Source organism: Cherax quadricarinatus, chromosome 13 (genome assembly GCF_038502225.1).
Source record: "Cherax quadricarinatus isolate ZL_2023a chromosome 13, ASM3850222v1, whole genome shotgun sequence".
Lineage (NCBI taxonomy): Eukaryota > Metazoa > Arthropoda > Malacostraca > Decapoda > Parastacidae > Cherax > Cherax quadricarinatus.
Window position 1 is genome coordinate 23,868,655 of NC_091304.1, and position 14,901 is coordinate 23,883,555.

A 14,901-nucleotide genomic window follows, 5' to 3' on the forward strand; every position below is an offset into this window, starting at 1 on the left:
GTCTCAGACTTATAACCAATATTTGGACACTGTCAAATATAGAGATGGACAGTATTGGGTTAGGTTACCATGGAAATTAAATCCACCACATCTGCCTAGCAATTATTGCATGGCTTTCGAACAAATGAAAGCACAAATACATGAGCTCAGGAAGAATCCAGAGCTACTGACTGTCTATGATAATATCATACAAGAACAGTTGGACAATAAATTCATTGAGGAAATAGTCGAAGACGAGTTGAAGACAGACGCTCATTATCTCCCGCACCATGGAGTCAAAAAAGATTCTGAAACCACTCCACTACGTGTTGTATATAATTGCAGCGCACGTGCAAATAAAGATGTAGCAAGTCTTAATGATTGTCTGACAGACGCTCATTATCTCCCGCACCATTTAGTCAAAAAAGATTCTGATACCACTCCACTACGTGTTGTATATAATTGCAGCGCACGTGCAAATAAAGATGTAGCAAGTCTTAATGATTGTCTGATGACCGGACCCTCACTAACTGAGAAGCTTGGAGACGTGCTTATGAAATTTCGCACAAACCAATATGCCTACACGGCTGATATTTCCAAGGCTTTCTTAAGAGTAGGACTACAAGAAATAATAGAGATTATACTCGATTCTTGTGGCCTGAAAATCTACATGATCCTCAAAGTCCTGTGAAAACTTATCGTTTCAAGTCAGTATTGTTTGGTGCAACATCCTCTCCATTCTTACTAGAAGCTACTCTAAATACACATTTAAAGAAATCTGAAAGTCCTTTCAAAGAAATCTTAAAGAAAAGTTTCTATGTGGACAATCTTCAAGGTACTGTGAATAAAGAGGAGGATTTGAAATCCTTATACAGAGAAGCTAACAAGGAGATGAAAGAAGCAAATATGCCTCTAAGGATGTGGAATGCAAATTCAATGCAATTAAGGGAACTTATCAAAGAAGATTTCCCTGAAACTGAAATTCCTGATTGCAACAATATGCTGGGACTTAATTGGAACACACAGGAAGATACTTTGAGTCTCAAAAAGATAAACAATAAATCATGCAGTACACTCACTAAACGTAGTTTACTGTCAGAGGTATCACAATGTTTTGATCCTCTAGGACTCGTCTCACCAATTACCATAAAGGTTAAAATGCTTATGCAAGATGCATGGAAGCTCAAAATTGGATAGGATGAGAACTTGCCTCTAGAAATGAGTCAAGCATGGGATGAAATATCCAAGGAGTTTAAGCAACTTCATCAAATTAAATTTCCCAGACAAATAGGTCAAGAGGGAAACAAGTACACATTACATGTGTTCTGTGATGCGTCAACCAGAGGTTATGGCGCTGTAGCTTACATGAGTAATGCTGAAGGAAGTACACTAATTACTTCAAAGGCCAGGGTAGCACCCTTGAAGGTCAGCACAGTACCACAATTGGAACTGACAGCACTCTATGTAGGTACAAAATTAGCTGTCTATCTCAACAAAGTACTTGATCATCTCACTATTGAAAAAACCGTGATCTGGAGTGATAATGAAGCAGTTCTCCAGTGGTTAAGAAATAATAAGAGTAAGTTGGTCTATGTACAGAACAGAGTAGCAGAAATAAAAGAGATGCAGAGAGATTATCTCTTTCTCCACGTCTCTACCCAAGAGAATCCAGCTGACATGTTGTCACGTGGTGTCCCACTCAAGAAATTTGTGGATAATAAATTATGGCTCCACGGACCGAACTGGCTCTCTAATAAAAATAACTGGCCTCAGCAAAAAGCTCACATTATGCCAGAAGAAACAGTTTGCTTGAACACAGCAGAAATAAGTTGTGTAAATTCTTCACTACCTAAAGAAGCCATACATCCAATATTGATCCCCAAGAATCATTGGCTAACAAAACTGATTATTCAAAACGCCCACAGTAACGTGTTAAATGGTGGGGTAGCTGACACACTTTGTCATATACGACATTCCTACTGGATACCTCAAGGTCGACAAAGTGTGAAAAAACAAATAAAGGACCGTATTACTTGTCACTACGATATGCGAGTATGCCAGTATCCAGGTCCACCTCCATATCCCTCTGAAAAAGTTTGTCATATCACTCCATTTGAGGTGACAGGTGTAGATTACGCTGGACCAATAATTTTAACCAAAACAGTTGACAAAGTTCCCATCAAGGTGTACATCTGTTTGTTCACTTGTGCTACAACTAGAGCAGTACATCTAGAAGTAGCCACTGACATGTCTGCTGAAACCTTTATCAAATTATTCAGAAGGTTTGCAGCCAGAAGGGCATGTCCCAGACTGATGATTTCAGATAATGCAACGAACTTTGTTGCTGGTGCTGCTTATATAAGCAAGATCTTTGATCAACCAGAAGTACAACAGATGCTGAATCAACGCAGGTGTCGTTGGAGATACATTCCTCCTAAATCTCCATGGCATGGCGGATTTTATGAAAGAATGATAGGCATTGTAAAACGTTGCTTAAGGAAGACTTTTCATCGTCAGAGAATCGACTTAGAAGAATTCCGTACAGTTGTGACTGAAATAGAAAATAGAGTCAATAACAGACCTCTAATTTATGTTACCGATGATCTGGACAATTTAGAAGTATTAAGTCCATCTCATTTACTCCATGGCAGAAGGCTCGAACCTGTTCCTCCCATGAATAATAAAGAAATCATAGAGGATCCTTCTTATTTCGAACCTGAGCAACTCAGACGTAAATTCAAACACCTTAATAAAGTGATTGAACGTCGGGAGAAAATTTGGCGAGAAGACTATCTCACCTCATTGAGAGAACATTTCTATGGAGCTGGTGTTCCAGAAAATCATAAGTCCTTAATTAAGACCGGGTGACATAGTGATTATTGACAATGATGGTCCGAGGTCCCAATGGCCTCTTGGAAAAATTGTGACCATATATCCTGATGCAAATGGAATCATCAGGACAGTTGATGTTTTGAGCAAAGGTGTAGTGAATAAGCGGACAATAAATAAACTAGTACCATTAGAATTACACAGTGTTGAAAACAAAATTAGTGATTCTCCAGAAACCACACCGACTAAAGCTGTTCAGAAAAGACAAGCAGCAGTGGTGGCGAGTGAGAAAATCAAATTAATGTTAAGTGATGAATAGTTCACCTGCAGCGAACCTCCGCCACCCCCCAGTGGGGACAAATTTTCTCCAGGAGGGAGGTATCAGCCCCCTTCAGCCGCTTTCAGCCCCTTTCAGCCCTTTTAGCCCTGAGGGTCCCAGCCCTCTCAGAAGGGGCAAATATCTTGTTTACTGCTACAGTGAGTAATTGATAGCAGATGCAGTACGAGTATGGGATGTGTTCGCTTCGACCGACGCTCCTTGCAGACTCCTGTGTTGCAAAGTGTATTTTAATAAGAGACAGTACATCTCTTACCTTAGCAGGACAATTAAGGAAAATCCTGCTCCCACTTTATTACCATAGTAAAGATAGTGGACATTGTTGTCTATGCTTAAGACAGCAAGAATCAAACATTCTGCTTTGCTTCATCGAGCAAGTGGCAAGGAAGCAAAAGTACTATGTCAGCTTTTCCTTTGTGCAAGGGGCAGTAACGGCGTGGGGTGCTGTGGCATCTTCAGATTACTTTTGACTCTACTGAGAGTGACACTGAAGCTAGGATAACCAACAAAGAACGATCTGTGTGTTAGTGTGAACAAAGTGTCTCATAAAACACAATAAACACTTAAGAGAAGTGTGATCAGCTTCTTTAGTGATAAGATTGTGAACAATAAAGACAAATCTTGTGGAACATAGTGTACCAGTGTGTGTATTCCTAGACTATGGAAGACGTGGACATCCAAGGACACTTCAGCTTCTATCAAGTCACCAATACCTGTCGAAGGTGTGAAGAACACCATAGCTCACGCTACAAGAGCAAGGTAGGTTACGAATTTCTTGTAGTATGGGGGACTGCGCAGTTCTTGAGTCGCAAGGAGTTTGTAATCAACCTATAGTCGGCAGTAAGGGGCGGACTTTTGAGTCCACACAAGTAAGTTTGTCAGCCATCAGTGAATGAAATATGCTGACATAACACCCCCTAGGGGTAATTTATAATCTTACAAATTATAACTCATTTCAGCCCATTGAGGAATGACTTCGACAGCTTCTGAAGACCTCGTCTGCAGGGGCGGCTGTTCAGGCCATGAGTTGTCTTTCTAAGTTAAGTTTTCCCTATATTTAAACTTAGCTGGTAATCCCATTTCTCAACAAAGTCTAGGCTATGTTCTGTGAACAGAGTTCCACAGAAACAACAAGAAAGTGACTGAGACGATCTGCTCACAAGGTAGAGCTGGTATAGGACACCTTGCTAGAAGCATGTCCAACCGACAATAGAGCGAGTAGCCCATACCGACTATTCCAGGCGAGGTGTGATCACCCCCCCCCCGATCACGTGATTGCTGCTGCCCAGCAACACCGAGAAGCCGGCAGTGTTACCAGCAACAAGCAGAGCCATAATTACAGTAGTTAGACAATCAACACTCGATCTATGAGCACTGAATAATAATAATATATAAATGTTACATCCTACCTAATAATATAACTAAGTCAAATAATAATATAAAGCAATATATTTACGATTTAGCTATTATCACAAATATAAGCAATATAAAATTATATGAAAACGTAATATACATTATATACATTGTGACCCATTCAGGGGTCGCAATACCAGCACAGCCTCAGTCGCTGTAGTACTGGAGCCCCCCTTTCCTGGGGTCGCAGGGAATTGAGCCAGTATCCTGCCTCCTGGAGTCCTGTACAGGCCAATACCCTCCTTGATAACCCTTCTCATAGACACAAATTTGTCTATGTAATCTCCTCCTACCAAGATTCCTACATTACTGACATTGTCTGTAGCGATGTCTGGCTCCGCCAGCTTCACACCCAACTCCCTCAAACACTTGACTGCTGCAGCTAGTCCCTTGGTGGTAATGATATTGGGCAGCCTCTTCACTATCAAGGCTGAAATTTTCCATCAATGCCCGGCTAATCTGACCGTCACATTGACAACCGGATAAGACCTGCATGGGACCTGCCCCCCAAACCCTTCCACCTTCATGTCAACCTTACCATCTGTCTTCAACTTCAACTTAGTTGCTAGACTCTCTGTTATAAAGGATCTTTGTGCCCCAGTGTCGAAGAACAAACGGGTCAGTTCAGACTTCTTCCCATTCGTAACCACCACCATTACAGTGGGCAAGGCCACCGAACCTTGAAACTGCTCACCAAACAAATCCCCGATGCCGCACTCACCACTACTTCAGGCTTGTTCTTACTCTCTGCCCTTTCCTGCAGTTTGCTCTCCTTAGCGTTGCTGATCTGGTGTCATTAGGACACTGTGCACTGTAGTGCTTACCTTTCCAGCAGCCGTGACACTCATTGAGTTGGGCGTTATGGTCCCTGGCAAAATGTTCTCCACAACACTTGAAACAGAGTCTCAACTCCCTTAGTCATTGAACCCTTTGGTTATAGGTGGTGAAGCTCGAGCACCCTGAACTAGCATGTTCTCCTTCACAAAAAAAGTGCACTGTCTCAAACTGGCCATTTTATTGGCTTCTCCCTTGGCCCTGTGGGTGGAGGACTTGTCCTGGGCATAATATGAGCCGACCTTAGTAGGAGGTGTTTTAGCTTTATCTCTCGAGTGTCTGGAGGGGTCGATCGACTTCACCTTGGTGGGCAATTTCTCCCCCTGACCTATGCTTAGGTGAGATACGAGATCTCCCAACCCTTCGGCAATTTATTGTATTGTGAATCTGTTCATCCAATATTTTAAGTGTAACTCATGCACTGTAGTGCCAGCCAGTTTCCTCTGAATCACCTGACTGATGAACCATTCTGGCTTACCCCAATCATATAAATCTTTAAGACTATTTGTCAAACTCATAACTTCAATTCGGAACTTCTCTAGGCTCTGAAGATCATGTCGGCAAGCCTTTAGATCCAACAATCGATAAAGTATAGCTACCTTTATCTCCTCATTGTTGCCAAACATGTCCTTTAATTGGTCTTTGTCATGTTGGTAATTAGTGTCAGTGGATTTGTAATGCCAAATCAAGTCCCTTGAGCTGTGAACATAAATACTGTAATTTGACGGCATCTGACAAATCGTCTCTGTCATCCATCTGAGCTTTAAACTGATCCCAGAAAGCAATGTACTTGTTGTGATAGAAACACAGGCCTTATTTCTAAGCTTTATTGAACATAGAATCTTCATAGTACTTCTGCAACAACAAAATATAATGACTAGTACATCTAATAACTGCTTCTACAGGGAGGGTGATGTCTTGCATATGTCAAGAGAAAAGTTATAACTACAGGCCACATATTTAAACTCACCATGTAATCTGCATCACTAATATATGGATATAAGAGAAGAGAATCACACACCATGTGTTGGGGCCCATGACACACATCAAGCTGTTGTTGTTGTTAAGGGCCCCGAGAGGTGGTGCAGTATTATCCTGCTGCTGCTCCCCACAGGAGCAGTACTCTGTTAAGGTTCCATCGAACATTGATAAATGCAACTGGGGCAATCGGGGCAACATATTAACAGGCGTGTGGCTGCTTGTGCTCCCTGAAATATTTGCTGCCCCTGCCATACCGGCCTTCAAAGTCTTTATTAACTGCCTGCAGAGTTTCATCTCTGCTTTACACTCTGCCCTTCGTTCGTCATAGTCCTTCTGAGCTACCTGGATTGTATCATCAAACTCACCTGCAGCATAGGCCTCTGTCTCATAAAGCATAAATGATTTTTCAAAGGCCGCAAGCCTTTCCTCCAAAGGTTTCAGTCAACTCTCTAGTTCCTCATAGTCTACATCCTGATCTTGCCTGGCCATACGACACTCCTCACGTGCTTTGTTTAGGCGTTCCTTATAGGCACCCATAGACCACTTTTATTGACTTACAGCTGAGACAGCTGGTACTCCATCTTCGCCCGCCATAATCGAGGTTTAGTTAAGAGCACGGTACTAATTTGTACTTCAATTAGCCCACCCCACAGCACGAGCGGTATTAGGCAAGAATGAACGAGCCTCAAGGCTCCTCAACAAGCTTAACGACTCCCTTTATTACATTGACTCTACCCTGAATTAAAATGTACGCTGTTAGCTCTCAAACCCAACTGAAATGTAGATCAATGTGAAAGCTTAACCTAGCAATTTCCTGTACAATGTCAGCAAATTACTACAGGACTTAAGCTAGTCTCTGGTACAAATCACAAATCCCACATTAAAATGAGTCAAAGACAATGAAAATCACACAATAAAAATTCGTTATACAAATTAAAATCACTTGGTTAGCACAAATAAATTCAACAATTCAACTTGCAAAACAGTAAATAAATAATGTGTGTAAACAGCTTGGCTTACTGTGCCCAGCTTATTCATTCTAGCGTGGATGGTTGGATAAGGTAAATCCTAACCTAACTAGTGTGCTATAGCCTAAACCTGGCTTTAGAATTCACTGTAAATAATAACTAGGGTAAATCTGTCCTAGCTACTATAACTGTTGTAAATATTGCACAAGCCTAGCCCTACTGTATCTACCTTGCAAATCCACTGTAAGTAATTAACACACACGTCTCCTACTCTGGTTTACTTGTAATCACTGTAAATAATTAAATTCACAAGCTTCTCTAGCCTACCTGGCCTGCCTGTAAATTACTGTAAATAATAACTTCCGTGTATAGTCAGCTTGGCCTAGCCTCTGTGTAACTCTGGGCCCAGGTGTGCTAACTTAACCTAACTCTGTTAAACTGGTTCCTAACTGTGGCCTAGCTATGTTAACTATTCCACATCACGGTTCAAAGGACCACTTTGTGAAAATTTGTCTAGACTGCCTCCATGTGAGTTGCTTACCCTAGCCAGCTCTGTTGACACCAAGCTCTGAGGTCGGCACCTCAGCCTCACAAGTGGCTTATAGGACAGATTTCCACAAATGACTGACGTTGCAAGAAAATCTCGCCTGCATGCACGAATAAAGGGCTAACTTATTTGGTGTTGGAGAATCTATTCCGGACTTCAACCTCCCTATGCTTTAGCCCCTCTAGACTATCCCTCAGAACCATGTGCAACCGGGAGCCTTAATTCCTGCAATATTCAATCGTTATTAGTGACCTGTCTGCACCTCAGAAATCCCTGTTTCCAAGGGGGTGTGTATCCCCTAGTATAACTATGCAGAAAGTGACACTAGCTTCTAAAGCTACACCACGAGGTGTCGCCAGCACGTACCGATCATTAGGCCGTCCAGCTGCACAAAGACCCACAGTTCAACTCACTCACAAATTCCCCCCAGAAACTGGCCAGCATACTGAAAGAGAAAAGGGAGGTCTCGTCTTACTGTATGGGCCTGACGGAGGAGGTCATCTACAGTACTTCGAAGTGCCTCCACCAGTTTTCCCCAGGGCCTAGTATGTGTAGACACATGGGGCGCCACCCTGATGTTCACGGCACTTGTTACTCGGTGTCTGGTCTTAGAAGAAAGGGCACTGCAGTCTCAAACCTGTGCCCCAGTATTCAAATTTGGTATGGAAAATTTTATAGGGGTTACCAGCATGTACCTCAACATTACATTCATACAAGTAATCTCATTGGGAGACAACAACCATATTGTTTATCGTAGTTACCCCATGTAGACATGTGAGAAAACCTATCCACCCCTGGTCACTGCAGGTGGTTTGTTCGACCTCACAATCTTACCCATATCTACCTGAGACCAGTATGAATTGGATAGCACCCGCAAGTACGGCGCTACTAATTAATTGTGGACTGTATACATTATATTAGTTTAACTGAATGAAGAGGGGAGGGGTAGGTTACACATGGATATATCCATCAAGGAAAAACACTTATATATAATACCACCACTTACCAGATATTCTCTGGTGGTCACTTAATGTAGCTGGATCACCCACAGCCTATACAATTACAACATACCTAACTGGCCAGTATCAGTCTGCTATAACTAGAAGGGTTACTTAATTGTGGGTGATTGATGCTCCTTATTTCCTTCATTCACCATCTCATTTTGATGTCCTGCTACACCGACACGGTTCTTATTCCAGCAGGACGAGGTATCCGTTGGTTTGTCCCGGTTTAGAAGTCGTGACTCCATAAAAACTTCACTATCCTCGGGACAGGAACCAAGAGGTCTACACGTGTTCACTTGGAACAAGGCGACTTATTTCACTTCACGCATTCTCTTAACTTAGTGTTATTATCACTGATTACATTACAATTCACAAGACAATTTAATGTCTCATAATTATTATGCACATTAGAGGTCCCTCCATTAAGATCTGAGACCGATGAGTTATGATTAAATCACGGGTATTTTCCCCTGGACACACTCCATGGCGTTGCACCAGCCACCACCGGTCCTACCATTATTCACTAATTTTACCACTTATTACAGCAGTCTCGTAAATCACGTTCCCTCACTCTTCACCAAGAAGTTAGGCCACCATGAACGCCAATTTCCTGGTCTCATGTTTTCCCGGCCTCTTAACTCCATTCCAAACACTCTCTCTCTCCCCGATGCCCCGTCTCGACCTCACCCTCTGCACATCAGCGCAGGCGCAGAGGGAACCCTGTTGGTTCTATTCCATTTTCAAATACATTTTTTTGACCCGTATCAACACATTAAACACCTATTAGGCACTATAGCTTCGGAAGATTAAAATATATTCACAATTGGGCTGCCAGTTCTCCCAGGCTAATATAACCTAGGGTATGCTTACATTATCAGCCCATTACTACCTACGTTAAGGTCTTAGGTCTATATTATTATTATCTACAGTTGCCTCAATAATCCTAATATTAGTATACTAACAGTATAAACTACCTACTTCTTCCTTGACGGGTAAATCTATCAATTAAATGTACCTTCCAACCACCATCGCCCACCCGGGTGTGTGTGTGTTTTGGGTGGGTGTAAGGGTCACCCAACCCAGCCGTTCCATCCGTGACTGGATGGGATCTTTGTACGACGTATCTGCCCTGTGGAACTTTAGGACCAAATAAATTTCCACATCCCTGATATTTCCATTAGATATCCTTGATATTTCCATTGGAGATCCTTGATATTTCCATTGATGATCCTTGATATTTCCATTGGAGATCCTTGATATTTCCATTGGAGCTCCTTGATATTTCCATTGGAGATCCTTGATATTTCCATTGGGGATCCTTGATATTTCCATTGTGGTCCTTGATTTTTCCATTGGAAGTTCATGAGAGTACTCTCAACTACCAGGCTGACGCAAAATTGCTAAGATCAAAGAAACTGTTCTGACCATACCTAATGAACCCCGTTCATATTGCTGCTACAGTAAATAAACTTAATGACTTCTCAAATATGGGTTTTAATCTTGCCAGGAAAATCTCAAGGTATATTGCTCAAGTTAGTGATTACCAGTGGCAGTTATCAAGGCTCCCTTTACTTGTGTTCAATATATTGTACAGAGGTAACGTCAATAAAAAATATACTAAGCATTTAAGAAAGTCAATATACCATCATTCCTGGATAAACAGCTGCCCATGAGCCATCACCCGTCACTGCAACCTTCTTTAATAAATCTCGAGAAACCAAAATTTTCTCTAATATACTCAAACTTGCTCATGTTTCCCCGATTCACAAAAATGACCTAACTAAAATTAACAATTATAGACTAATTTTTAACTTTTCATTTTTGAAAAATATAGTATATAAACAAATATATGCGTATATTAATCAACATAATATTCTTAACTCTTGCCAGTTTGGTTTCTGATCAGGAAATAATACTTATGAAACTGTCATAAAGATGCTAGAGTCGGTCTATTCAGCTCTAGAAAATAATGAATATCCAATGGATCTCTTTATTGATCTAAGACAAGCATTTGACACTGTAAATCACATGTTACTGTTGATATTAGAGCATTATAGAAGCAGCAGGGAGGAGAGTGATTTCCTTGTATATCTAACATACGTGTACTATGATCTGATCTGTCTTAGATGCTAATGTAAATAACTGAATTTACCTTACCCCTAGTATATCTCCTTATATTGTAACTACTTTTCACATAGTTAAATTACTTACCTGTTTTAACTGTTAAATTTAAATAATAATAATTTAAATAATAATTATCACCCCTTGGAGGGGTTAGACCTGGGGATGATCATGTCAGAGGATCTCACCTTCAAGGATCATAACATTGTATCAATCGCATCTGCTAGAAAAATGACAGGATGGATAATGAGAACCTTCAAAACCAGGGATGCAAAGCCCATGATGACACTCTTCAGGTCGCTTGTTCTATCTAGGCTGGAATATTGCTGCATACTAATAGCACCTTTCAAGGCAGGTAAAATTGCTAACCTAGAAAATGTACAGAGAACCCTCATGGCAAACATAACTGCGATAAAACAGTTACTGGAAATGCTTGAAGTTCCTAAACCTGCACTCCCTAGAACGCAGGAGGGAGAGATACATGATTATATACACCTGGAAAATCCTAGAGGGATTAGTACCAAACTTGCACACAAAAATCACTCCCTACGAAAACAATACTCGGTATACGATGCAACATCCTCCCAATGAAAAGCATGGGTGCCACTAGCACGATAAGAGACAACATAATAAGTGTCAGGAGCCCAAGATTGTTCAACTGCCTTCCAGCATACATAAGGGGGATTACCAATAGACCCCAGGCTGTCTTCAAGGAGGCAATGGACAGGCACCTGACCAGCCGAGCTGTGGGTCGTACTTTGGATTGTGCACAGCCAGCAGCAACAGCCTGGTTGATTAGGTCCTGCTCCACCATGTGGCCTGGTCACAGACTGGGTCGCGGGGGCGTTGACCCCCGGAACTCTCTCCAGGTATCTTCAGGCTTCATTTGTTATTGCCCTTCAGGAATGCAGCTTCAGGACGACCGTCGCACCTGTGTTGCCAAGGAACCCGACCAAGTGATGGAGTTCCCAGGGAAAACCGGCTAGTGTCCGGACACCTGTACGTGTTGTGAGACACCCAGGTGTGTGCTATGGGACACCCAGGTATGTGCTGTGGGACACCCCGGTGTGTGCCATGGGACAACCAGGTGTGTGCTGTGGGATGCCTAGGTGTGTGCCGTGGGACACCCCAGTGTGTGTCGTGGGACACCCAGGTGTGTACCGTGGGGCACCCAGGTGTGTGCCATAGGACACCCCAGTGTGTGCCGTGGGACACCCAGGTGTGTGCCGTGGGACACCCCAGTGTGTGCTGTGGGACACCCAGGTGTGTTCTGTGGGACACGTAATGCTTGGAGGGTTCTAGTAGATAATGTTGGTGTAGAAATACACAAGAGTATGGCTGGTAACACTTGTATTTGCAAAGCCGTGAGGGGAGCCCTTGGCTAGCCTGTTTGCCTGTAGGTCTATCCGGGAACTGAGGGAGAGGCAGAGCGTCTGACGCTCACATGTGGCATCATGCGACGTCACATATTAGCCGCTAAGTCTAGCAAGGGGTCGTCTATATAAAATATAAGGATGGTACTAACTATGATACTCAGATATGCCACACGACATATGTAGGAGATCAGCAACCATGCTATATAGACGACCCCTTGCTAGACTTAACGGCTAGTATGTGACGTCACATGATGCCACATGTGAGCGTGAGACGCTCTGCCTCTCCCTCAGTTCCCGGATAGACCTACAGGCGGCTACAGGCAGGCTGGGCCAATCCCCTCACAGGGACACCCAGGTGTCTGCTGTGGGACACCCAGCAGTGTGTCGTCATAACACAAGCTGTTGTTTACTAATTATATGCAGAGCTTTTAATCCTGACAAAGGTCATTAATAAAGTATGAGTTAAACTGCAAACTTTTTGTTTTTATTTACTGCTTCTCAACAAATAAGTTTAAACTCTACTTCCTAGGTCGCCTAGGTACTTCCTATGTCACCTAGGTACTTCCTAGGTTGCCTAAGTACTTCCTAGGTCGCCTAGCCTAGCTGCTTGCTAGGTCGTCTAGCTATTTCCTAGGTTGCTTAGCTACTTCCTAGGTCGCTCCGAATCGACCCCTGCAACCACAAATCGGTGAGTACAAGACAGATCCAAGAGTTCGTCTAGGTGGACAGTGTTGTGAAGGTGGACAGTGTTGTGAAGGTGGACAGTGTTGTGAAGGTGGACAGTGTTGTGAAGGTGGACAGTGTTGTGAAGGTGGACAGTGTTGTGAAGGTGGACAGTGTTGTGAAGGTGGACAGTGTTGTGAAGGTGGACAGTGTTGTGAAGGTGGACAGTGTTGTGAAGGTGGACAGTGTTGTGAAGGTGGACAGTGTTGTGAAGGTGGACAGTGTTGTCAAGATGGACAGTGTTGCCAGTGCGGACAACACTAAGCAATGAACACCACAACACTAAGCTAGGAACACCACAACACTAAGCTAGGAACACAACACTAAGCTAGCAACACAACACTAAGCTAGGAACACAACACTAAGCTAGGAACACCACTAAGCTAGGAACACCACTAAGCTAGGAACACCACTAAGCTAGGAACACGCCCAGGACACATTTTTCCATATATGGTGCACTCCTGCCATATATGACGCACTCCTGCCATATATGATGCTAGTAATGTCTACAGGAAGTTTTATGGCAATGCGGTACTACTGTGGTAGTGTAGTGGTAATTGTTTGAGTTGTGGTGCAATGGTGCTACTGTGGAAGTGTAGTGGTAACTGTTTGAGTTGTGGTGCAATGGTGCTATTGTGGAAGGGGCCGAGGCTTTAAGGTAGTATCTGCGTTACCTTGGTCATTGACATCGTCACTCCTCTGAAAATGAGAAAAATGGGGTTTTAATGAAGTGAAAGATGAGGGAATAGGTACTCAGGCCAGCGAAAGTAAGACAAGGGAGGTGGTGTGTACTCACAACAGAAGAGGATAATCGCAACAATATGATAGTAATACAGTATGAGAAGTGGCTACTCACAAGAGTGTGAGAGTAAAACAAGATGGGTGGGAGGTACTCGCAACAATATAACAGTAAGACAAGATGGGAGGGGGGTACTCACAACAGAATAACAGTAAGACAAGATGGGAGGTACTCACAACAGAATAACAGTAAGACAAGATGGGCGGTACTCGCAACAGTATAACAGTAAGACAAGATGGAAGGGAAGTACTCACAACAGCATAACAGTAAGACATGGTGGGTGGGAGGTACTCACAACAGTAAGAGGGTAAGGCAGACGTGGAATCCAGCTGAGAGGTAGTTGTAGGTGGCAGCTCGAGTAGTGTTGGTGGCAGTGTAGACAACATTGTAGAGTGGAGCAGCCAGGAAGGGCAACAGCGACTCCAAAGTTGCCATCACTGCATACACTTTTCCTATGAGGGAGACCAGACTTGTTGTACCTGTTCTTTGATCATCGTCCCTTTCCCCAGGCCAGGTCACAGACCAGGTCTCGTCTGTTACTCTAATTGTTCATGCACTCAGACGTGGGTAGCACAGCCAGACTGGTCTTTAGTTAGTTTTGAAGTAGTGTTAAAGTGTGCTTCTGAAGGCAATCAGGAGTCTGGTATTAAGTCCCCTTATACCTGGAGGGACGGAGTTACTATCAGGAGTCTGGTATTAAATCCCCTTATACCTGGAGGGACGGAGTTACTATCAGGAGTCTGGTATTAAGTCCCCTTATACCTGGAGGGACGGAGTTACTATCAGGAGTCTGGTATTAAGTCCCCTTGTACCTGGAGGGACGGAGTTACAATCTCTCTTTCTCTCTCTCTCTCACACATTCACACATACCTGAAGTATGGAAGAAGGCAAATGTAGTCCTCATCTTTTTAAGAAGGGAGACAGAAATGAAGCACTAAATTATAGACCAGTGTCACTGACATGTATAGTATGCAAAGTCTTGGAAAAGAT

General features: G+C 42.9%; 1 protein-coding gene across 4 annotated transcripts in view; it reads right to left on the bottom strand.

Moving 5' to 3' along the window:
• Nucleotides 1-6,204: 6,204 nt before the first annotated feature.
• LOC128688514 (proton-coupled folate transporter) overlaps nt 6,205-14,901 on the bottom strand; it is a 66,203-nt gene continuing 57,506 nt past the window's right edge. For all 4 annotated transcript variants that reach the window (XM_070084582.1, XM_070084584.1, XM_070084580.1 and 1 more), the window contains 2 exons: nt 14,207-14,363; nt 6,205-13,811 (listed from right to left, as the gene is read on the bottom strand). In XM_070084582.1, the coding sequence (XP_069940683.1) occupies nt 13,766-13,811; nt 14,207-14,363 (203 nt within the window). In that variant the 3' untranslated portion in view covers nt 6,205-13,765. The remainder of the gene's footprint in view (nt 13,812-14,206; nt 14,364-14,901) is intronic.